The sequence below is a fragment of the Mercenaria mercenaria genome, chromosome 15, assembly GCF_021730395.1.
Source record: "Mercenaria mercenaria strain notata chromosome 15, MADL_Memer_1, whole genome shotgun sequence".
Lineage (NCBI taxonomy): Eukaryota > Metazoa > Mollusca > Bivalvia > Venerida > Veneridae > Mercenaria > Mercenaria mercenaria.
Window position 1 is genome coordinate 14,444,558 of NC_069375.1, and position 10,969 is coordinate 14,455,526.

Genomic DNA, 10,969 nt, shown 5'->3' on the forward strand with positions numbered 1-10,969 from the left:
TTTTAATAACACATGGGTATTCTTCTTATATTATGTTTTCTGTTGTTAGACCGGAAAATTATAATATAACTTGACTTCTGTGGATGTGACCTAGATAGATATTACCTCCCGGAAGTATTTTTATGGATTTAATTAATAAAAGTGGAAACTAAACTTCGCAGTCCGTCAGGATATTCCCTTTCAATCACGTCACGTTAATCTGAACGGACAGGACAAGGAAAAAAAATGTTTTAAACATAAAATGGTTAGATGTCTTCTACTCGAAATATTTGCGTTGAAATACGTTCATAGTTACAAAAACTATCTTGACCGTTTAGAAATACAAATATGGGTTTTCCTAAATAATTTTGTTAACATTTCTGTATTTTTTAGTTATATTTAGGACCCAGATCTAATTTATAAAGAAATATCAGTTTATGTAAATGTTCCACTGAAAGGCCAAATTTTTATATTGGACCAGTGACGGAAAACATACAGAAAAGTAATAACGTAAACAAATTTTTTATTTAAGACTCCATATTTATGTTGCATGTAAACTCCTTTAGTCACCACTGTGGATAAAAAATGTAGAACGGACAATGGCCTCTTTTTCAAAGGTAACAATTAACGTTTTACTGACAGGGTGTAAAATTCCACTCGCCCGCTCGCATTGGTGAGTTAAAGTCTGAGTAGGACGAGTGGACCTCGCTGTATACTCGACCGATCGGGCGAGTGGTCTTTTACGTCCTTACTTTACCAAAATTCAGAAATTACAACTCCAAAACCTCAACAAACTTTGAGATGGTTCAGTCGCTACCTGGATTGACTGGAATTTACCCGCGAATCGTAAAGATATCAAAACGTCATTCCGGTAATTTTCCATTCCACAAGCACGTGCGACCTGTCGTATTAAATATCTAATTTACATCGACACGTACACAAAAACCGTGCGTAGTGCATTCATTTTTTAACATTTTCGCTTCAAGTTTTCAACACCTCTTGAGAAATAATACCATTTGAATTCTATAATGATTTTAATAAGATATCGACAGAAATGTAGGCAAAATTCTATAAAAACGGTCGAATTTTCATATAATCATTTGTAAAAATTCAAACAGCGCGATCTTAGTTACTTATTTCTTTCGAAAAGTAAATAAATGATGAATACTCTGGGCATAAAATTCAGACTTTTGACCAGAAAGAACAAAAAACAGAATAAAAAAATCTTAAATAATGAAAAAGCGGCAGCAATTACAATACATAGAGTAAAACGATTTTTGGCAAACAGATTTCTGTTAGTGCGGCAGAATAGGTTACGTGACCTCGTGAACGTAAATAGAAATGCGATTTTAAAATAAAGCAATGTGATGTCATTGCGGTTTTTATTAAGTTTTAAATGAATCTTTGTACATGTATTTTTTTACCAACAATTTAAAAGTTTTTTTTTGTCAAACAATAATGTAAATTCCTTGAGGGCAAATAGGTCACAGAGGTAGGATATCCGCTATAGTAACTATCGTTTGAGACATTTACCTTTTATACGGGATATAGCACATTCGCTTTTGATAACAAATTAAAGAAGAAACTTTTTATTGATTTCTATTTCTCAGCAATTTTAAAGGTGGTTAATCAGATTTTGGTCAACTTTCAGATTTTTTAAAAACTTTACCAACTGATAATTTACACTTATTTGTGTTTATCAAGTTCTTAATACACATCAGATTTTCACTGGAAGAATTTTTAAACTATGATTTTCCTATCCTGGTTGCCCAACCAACATACATTGCCTAAGGAATGTTATGAATATAAGCACTACTGTATTAGAGTTGTAAAAGATTTGCATTGACAAGAACATATCTTGCCAAATTCATAAGAAATACAAGTTTATAAAATTATTATTACCTCCCTTTGTCTATCTTGGTTGCGCAACCCAGATAGATTTAAATAAATCAATTCCAAAGCTACACTTTGTTTCAAAACTTGCCTTTTGTTTCAGATAGTTGTAATATTCCAATATATATCAAATGCAAATGTAAAACTAGAAATTATATTGAAATTAAAAGAAATAATCCACGTTTTAAACGCTTTTGTATTAAAGGGAGATAATTACAAAATTTCTTAAGAAGTAATAAATCATACATTTCCAATAGGTATCTAACTTTATGTAATGGGTCTTTTCGTTCCTTAAATAAATCTCTAACAGAATATATAAATACTGAAAAATGTGAAAAATGTCAGAAAATGTTCCTCAAAATTAATGTGATTGACTACTTTTAAGAACCGATGCGGTACGATCAGACAGTGATGTGTCACATGGCGCGAAAAAACATGACGTAATGCCATGACAATCTCGAGCAAAAATACCGCTCTGATCTCCACTTCAGATGTCAAGATACTGACACACTTCTTTTAGCTCTTTGAGGGGGTGTAAATTGATCATGAAAACAAGGGCAATTACTTAGTTTATCAACTGAATAATTACCGATAATCTTTAACGTTTTTTTTTTCATCTCTTTCAACACGGGTGGATGGACGATGGTTATTGTGTCCAAATTTTTTAGACACTTTTCAAAATAAATATTTTTCGGGAAATAATACTATTGTACATAATACTCCTTTTATAAAAGTGACAGTATTAAAAGTGTCAATTATTAGGGCGAGTGGCTGTTCACTAAGGGCGAGTAGATATTACTGGCTATTAGTCCTGCAGGGCGAGTGATGTGAAAATTTTTTTTACACCCCTGAATTTAGTCTAAATTCTTATATAAATGCTCTCTCAAATGGGCTTTTTCTGTTAATTCTAGGAAAAAAAACTCTTGTTTTAATTAAAAGTGCGGGAAACGATGGGGGGGGGGGGGGGGGGGGGGGGGGGGTGGGGGCAAAATACATGCTGTACACCGGGTGCCTTCAGGTCCCGCTGCTCCTACGCCTATGTTACACTTTTGCTTATCATTTTGATCATTCTATCATATTTCTTCGATCGCGCGCCTCGTACACTGTGCCAAATGTTACCACGTGTGAGCACCGACCGAAAAGAAAAGAATTATCAATCTGTCTCCGTGGACCTTATTAACAAGACTTTGTGCCAGAGACAATAATTAATCTGTGCTCGTTAAATCCAGAAAAAAAATCTGAAGTTACGTAACACTTGCGACGATTGCGCTCTTACCTTTGTGGAATTTAAAAGCATACTCCAGACTGCAAATTCAACAGGAATATAGGATATATAAAAATAATGATTAGAAACAAAAAGAAAAATATCAAACCTTTGTTAAAAAAAACCCTGACTGGAGTAATGTAAGACTAAAGCAAAACTTTAACGGAAAGAAAACAAGTTTCAGCTTGCATTAGCGTCAATTATTCATGAATGATTTGAAAATAGTTTGTAGGCCTAAATGTTTAAATCTGTTTCTGGACATCGTAGCTCTGATGGACAATAAAAGTTGATAAATGATAGTTCGGGGATATTTTTTTATAATTGAAATCGGCGGTTATGAATAACAATATTTTACGTTCTATGACTGCTCTCTGGACTTTTTACCAGTTATTTAAGTCAAATGTAAATCTGGCATAATAAAGATAATAATAATAATTTAATAAAAACAGAGAATGGGTTCACGATCCGATTTCGCTTTCACCATCGCCTTAAAATATCTTTATTTCCCCGACAAAAAACCGTATTTTTTTCACAGTTATTCAGATCATATGAGATAGATATTTGACATGGATATAGTTAAGGTATGATCTTACACATTTAATACTAAACCTTTTCAAATCTTCAGTAAAATACGGAATAATTACCTGTCATAGGTGTGAATTTCCTGTTCACCAACATGTACATTAATCACACGAGGGCGGTATCGCTCACACGAGTAGGTACCCGAATAACCAGTGTGTAGCATAACACACGTCAAGATTTCTATCTTCTATCGGCTGATTGTACACCTATGTAAATTTTCCCTTGTGCGCCTCATATAAATCTGCATAGTGCCAGCAATACTACGTCATTTATCTCATACGTCATAAGTTTCTTTCAAAGAAAAAGAAGCATACACAACCGGGACTCGATAGGGTGAATATTGTGTTCATTGTGAAAGAAATTGGATATGTGGCGGACTGTAAATACTTCATTAAGGATGCTAAAATACAGGTTATCTTTGAACCATGCGTTTGGAAATGATGTTAAATTGAACAAGTCATCGTTTCAAGGGCATGGTGCGATTGATGCCTGAATTTCATCGATGTGTAAAAGAGCTTGTTTGTTTACAACTGATTCATTGAGGATTGGATAGAGCTATTGAAGACTTGGAAGAATTTTGGAGTGTTTACAACTTTGATAGGTTAAAAGTGAGTCAATTTACATTTTTTCTAGATCTAAATAACATGTTTTTTTTAAACACAAAATTTCATTTCACTCATGCATTCACTTGTAGGGAATTGTGAACGAAATGAGTTTTGAGTCGCTCCCGATAAAATTCACGAGAATTTTCCCTCAATACTTCAAATTTAGAGAGCAAACTCCAATGGCGACAAGAAATTACAATGGGAGACTGCCGTTGAAAATATAAATTTGTCATTTATTTGGATATTTGGCAAAGCAGAAAAAAATCGTTAAATTTCTCGAGGGTGACTTTTTTTTAGTTTATCAAACCATGTTTACTTTGCCGGTAATTGTCGTAGTTTTGTCATATGACTCCAAAGTTGGGGTAAACCTTTGGAATGGAACAGACTTTACATATGATTACTCCTGTTTATAAATACAGTCAATGTAATCATAATTACATATGATTACTCAGATTACATGAAAGCTTGAAAGAATGTAAAACTCAAAAATATGTAGAACTTTTTATTGAATAAATGAATCAGAGAAGGATATAAGGAAGAAAGGAAATATCTTGATACACAACATACAATTCAAAATGAAAATTTAGTTCTGATCCATTTTACACAACGTGTCAAACGTGTCTTTGACCCGGTAACGTATACCTTTTAAGTGCATTTGAACATGATGAGCCATTTATCAGATAGCAAACACTTTCTTGGTTTAAACAGTTATCCAGTTATACTGAAAAATCTGCAGCTGATTGTGCTGGAATGGTTAAATAAAAAAACATCTATACATCTGTGATCATAAACAGTTGCAAAACTGAAAACTAAAAGTTAGTTCTAATGATATTGTAAGCTATGTCCAATCACATTTTAATAGTGAAAACAACTTTTTATCTTTGAGCTATCTCCAAATTAAAAAATTAAATTGCCCTTAAACTATTCAATTAAAATGCCTTAAAATATCAAGAAAATTTTATGAACAACTTCAACCTGTTTTGTTTTTATATTTCAAAGCCGAAATGACTGATGTTAAGACCTCGGTGTTTTTTTCTTCTTAAAATGTAAAAGACAACACTCAGTATAACAATAAGGTGACGACTTCAAAACTACGGCAAAACGTAACAATGTTTGAAACTGTGGTGTGATAGTGACCGAAAACCCACATTGAACTTAAAACAAGGTTGTTTTCAGAACTCAGGAAATGTACGTTCGCAAATGTAATGCTTTTCATATAAACAATTGTGGTTGTTCCACGTGTAGTTGTGGTCTTTTCTATGGTACGAACCACAGTATTCGGGATTCCCGTTAGAAGGTTCTCCGGGCTCCAAGAAGTGAAAGTAGGACTCTGTCCGGATGATATCCAGACATATGTGCCATTCCTTTCCTTGTCCATCAGCCCGATCCAATATCCTGAAGAAATGTTATTCGCTGTATGTTGTATTGCTGTCAGTTACATTCTTCTATACTAAATATTGGTGGTTACGCACCACTTGGAGGAAAAAAGTAAAAGTTACCTTCTTTTAAATTCATATGAATATATTTCAAGCTGGCTTGATATCTTATTAACAAATCTTAAAACACAGCAAGAACCACAACTTACAAAAAGTTACCAAAATATAAAATGATGCTGAGGAATGAATGGGCCAGTAATAATTCTGGAAAGCGTCGCATGATACTATTGTTATCAATAGCAACTGTCACCAATAGCAATTGTTACCAATAGTAAATCCATCTTACAGCAATATCTCACAAGATTGATATCAAAAGCACTTGTGTTATAACAATCTCAATTTTCTTTAACCGCGTAATTGAAGAATTAGATATAACTCATGTAACTAAAGTAATTCATTTTTTATCTGTTGACTGTAAAATAAGGTATATAATATTCTAGTCCTGATTTCAAACATTTTATTATAAGCTGGGATAAGAAAACTTTATGCTTACGTCTATCATTGTTGTTAAGCACCAAGAACTTTTTTTCTGTAGCATCATTTACCTCGGCAAGATCACTGCCCAATTTTCTACATGCCGCCTGTAAACATTACGTCAAATTTAGGTTTAACTTTATGATCTAATTATATTAGATCTATCTCGTTTTCAGTGACAACTACTAAACGGTTAAACTCTTAAAAAAAGCATTCAAATATGTCTAATTTTGGATCAGATAAAAACGAAATAAAACAAAAATACTAATACAAAGAAGCATTATATATAAAAGTTAGTTGTTTTTTTTTTGTTTTTTTTCATGACATATAACGCTACAAGCTCATTTTTATTTTATTTCATTACTGTGAAGCGCTTTCAATGTGTATATGTATATTAGGTTCATCAAGTCATAAATATACTCGATAATGGACAAATAGTTTTCTAATGTCGATACATAAACTTTTAGAAAGTGTGAGACTTTTTTCATATTGCGCAAAATTGAGACTCCAGAATGTTCTCACTTCTGTTTCATTGGTTATTTAAAATAAAAAGATTATGGAGTTCTTGTTTAATATTAAATTAAAACCATACCAAAGAGTCGTTCCAGTTTTTCTTATCCGGACTGAAGTAATAATAGCTGTTTCCGTGACCAATCCAGTCTTGGTGGCCTTTTCCAGCTGTAAGGAAACATTTTCCAATGAATTCAACAATCATTTACATTCCTGGCCAAATTACTTAAAAATTTCAAATAACAGTAAGTTGAAGACGCAATAAATAATTTGCCTATTTACTTTAAAAGTCCGCGTGTGAGTTTCGAACTACAGTTGGTATTTGTAAAGTCTGAGCCTATTTACTTCAAAATTCTGTGGCTGATTTTCAAGCTATCGTATTTGTCAGGCGAATTTTTGAGGAGACATAATTCTAAACAATTCAAAACTGATGTTATATAAGTAGTCGCGTTGTCCTCAACACCAAGATAAAATGTTCAGTTCGGTTATGACAATTCATAATGGCCACTCACCGAGCAAGCGTCAGTAAAACTGTGTAACTGCTGGATCTGGTTCACAATGCGGCAAGTCCGCACCATTTTGTTTAAATAACAGAAATATTCATTTTAAGTTAAAAAAGTAACGTAAATGAAATCATAAATATGAAAATGTTATTCCTGAGGACTTTGTGATAGTTGTTTCTGTCAAAATCCAAATCCAAAGTGCAGATAAAAAATTACATTTATCTTTACATTTGATATCCAAGAATCGTACATGAAATATCCCGGAAGATATCTGATTTGGTGTTTTGGTATAAATCATAAAGTTTTATTCCGACAGAATAAAATGAAATCACTGAATGTGAATAAAATAAGAAAAGACGCAGACCGTCTCTTAACTTACTGGACCGTGCAAAGTAGGTGGAGCCAGGTAGGACTTCAGCGAAATGGTAAATTCCAGCACAGCCGATACAAGTGAGTAGATCCGGTTGATGGAGTATGACATCACACACTGAATATATTTTTTTTTGCAAATCTTTGTGCACGCCAGAGATGTTGAAACATTTTCTGCTTGAAAAACGAGGTTGTCTGCCACACATTGAAAACCATCAAATATCAAATTTCGCCCAAACTTCGTAAAAACAATTGTTAAAGCTGTTTGAAAACTGAGAAATAAAAGCGAAAAGAAGAAAAATTGATTAATTTCATTATACACAATGATGTTCATATCGATTTCCTTTGTTAAATTTCAACAGTAAGATTATTCCAGAACAAGTGGATTGATTTTATTAAGGTAGAAGTAGAGCCCAGTTCTTTTCAATGACAATCTGTAACTGACGAAAGAAATTGAAACCTCGCAAATGAAAGTGTTTGCTTACAAGAGGATCATTTGCTAGTCGTGCGTCGCTAACCTAATCTAAATCTGAACTTAAATTGAAGAAATATAAACAAAGCGTGAAGAAACAAATATTTTGCTGTAGGCCAAAAGATACCATTGTAAGGATTTATGGGATTGTTATTTTGTTTAACGTCGTCCCTAAAAGGGGATGTTCAAAATGCTCGAGCAGTGATGCGTAATTATATCAAACTCATAAGTTTCCTAAGATTAAGGTCAGTAATTCGTTCAAAAAAGTTGTAATTTTCTCATTTTTGCGCTATTTGTGTAGAAATTGTACTTTATTAAGTCTTTTGCGCTGCTAGAATATATTCTGCATGAAATGAGACGGGGGAGGGGAGAGGGGGCTAGGAAATACACTAGTTTCTTTACCGGCTCATGAATATTTGTGTAAGTAGTTCAGGCCAATGTTATGTATCTAATTTCCAGTTAGTTCGGACATAAGATTTCTGTTATTTCAGTTTTATTTGCGAAATATATTCAGTATCTTTTGCAAAATATGTATATATTTCTTCACAAAAGAATACAAACTGCCCTTTTATATAAATGAAATTGACCCTCATATGACCTTCACCTTCAAACTTAAAACCCCAAAAAAAACAAACATTTTGGTCATGATTATGTAATTTTTTTTAATGCTGCTCATTGTTCCCTCAGTTTTCAGTATTGTAATAACCGATATAATAAGCCGCGCCATGAGAAAACCAACATAGTGCATTTGCGACTAGCCTATTGCAATTAGAGAAACCGTAAGCGAACAGCATGCGCAGTCTGGTCTGGATCCATGCTGGTCGCAAATTAGGTTCCATGTCTGACAAATCCATGTGAACATTTAAAAAAAACATAACCCCATTTTCATCTGCATTTTGCAACTGTATTGTTCTGAATTAGTTTATTTTAAATCAGGAACTGTGACCAGTGAAACGCGCACGTTGACTGGTGTATTAAACTACATGTAGTAGATTTCTCACGGAGCGGCTCATTTACATTTCGTATATCTACTCACATGGGGACTTACTGCTATGATACGTCTGGAATTTGTATTCAGATGGTTATCTCTCTTGTAGTAATCGTACTGCTAGTTAGGCACTCCTTCGCATATCAACAATGAGAGGTAACGGCATTTTCACCTATTGTTGTATGCTAGTGAAAACGACATTTAAAGAAAAGATTGTAATTATTCAAAATATACATTAATTGATCATATCTAAATAAATACAATTTGCTCACTGTCACCCCTTTCTCCTCATTTTTCTCAGGATTATCTCATAGACGTCTTGCCTACATGAGTGTCTTTGTATTTTCTTGGATCGGATGTCAAAATAATGTTGGGTTTAATAATAATGATTTTACATGCAAAATGAAGCAGACATTTCGACAGTATATTAAGTAAAACAGAGATTTACATCTACTGCTATTAAAATTACCCTACGATATTGGCGGCGTATTTATAACTTTGCATCTTGAAATTACGGACTAAGTTATAAATGAGTGAAGTTTCACCATGTTGGTACATGTTGAAGTGTGGTAATTGCGGTTATCTTATCTTTGTACACCACTCGGCCTGAAAACATACTATAAAAAAATTAGGGCAAAATACAATCAGATGTTCATGAAAATCTTAACGGTAAACATGTATTTTCTGTTATAGCCCGATGTACTAACTTGAATTCATTTAATCTAGAATAGTTAAACAGCATATAAGATGGCCACTCAGGTCTCTCTCAGCTTCTTTGAACAACAACTAAATCAAAAAACAAAAATTGTATAGCGTGTAAAACAGAACATTCTTTCGAGTTAGAACAAAAATATCCAAAACAAAACTAATACTAATATTTCTATTTACATCTATTTGTTAAACATGTTTCGGTGTTCATCAGTAACGACATAAAATTCAAAATGTAATGAAAACTAGCTCAATAAAGGATAACGACAATTTCCATTTGATAACGAAAGAATAACACACAACATAAAATATATAGATACAAAATTAAATGCGTACTTGTGGACGTTACTTTTCTAAATGTAGATATCATCTGGCATGAAGAATCAAAATATTCTTAAATTAAATTCAGCAAAACCAAATGTTAAATGTATATCTGCCTTTAATGTTCTAATAAATGATCGACTATTTACTCAGTAGCAACTGTTTATGCTTACAAACCCATAAATATATGGATATACGTTTAAGATACGTAATTGTGAACCTTAATTTTCTATAAGAACTTAAAGAAGCCGTAATGTCTGGCCTGAATAATCTCTCTAGAACTGGGTGGGAGGGAATAAACAAATACTCAAAATACTTGTTATGCTGTCAAATATTCAACCTCGAGTGAAGAATTATCAGTTATCAATCACTTAAAGAGTGCCCTGAAAACATGAGAAAATCGTGAATTGCAAGAAGAAACGCGGTAAAATAACTACCCGGGAACTGGAGACAAAAATAGTTAGCAGACGATGGAAAACGTGAATAGTTTCATGTATAAAACCCAACGTGTATATAGTATGGATAAAAAGTCGTTACCTAATGGGTGCATATATAGCTAATTAAATAAAGCTCTGTTCGTCTCACTTTAAAGACGATTTAAAAATGGGGGAATGGGGTTGGATTGGTAAAAAAAAGGCCGGGTAGCTAAGAGAAAGGAAATTGACAAGTAGCAAGTTGTATGACGGGACATATTGCCTTGGAACGATCTATAACCTCCTTAATATGGGTATGTCAATATCGCAAATACTATTACTGCTATGAGGTAGGCCAAACATTAATCAGACAATTTCACAGTATCTGAATTTACAGCACGCCACCTGTTCAAATACTAATTCGATAAGATTGTGACTTCGGTTAACGTAAT

The 10,969-nt window shown here is 33.2% G+C and overlaps 1 protein-coding gene across 1 annotated transcript; it reads right to left on the reverse strand.

Moving 5' to 3' along the window:
* Positions 1-6,160: 6,160 nt before the first annotated feature.
* LOC123560072 (uncharacterized) lies at positions 6,161-7,895 on the reverse strand. Its single transcript, XM_045352335.2, has 3 exons — positions 7,626-7,895; positions 6,826-6,911; positions 6,161-6,340 (listed from the first exon to the last, which is right to left on the reverse strand). The coding sequence occupies exons 1-3, from the start codon at positions 7,819-7,821 to the stop codon at positions 6,161-6,163; spliced, it is 462 nt and encodes a 153-aa protein (XP_045208270.2). The 5' UTR covers positions 7,822-7,895.
* Positions 7,896-10,969: the final 3,074 nt, after the last annotated feature.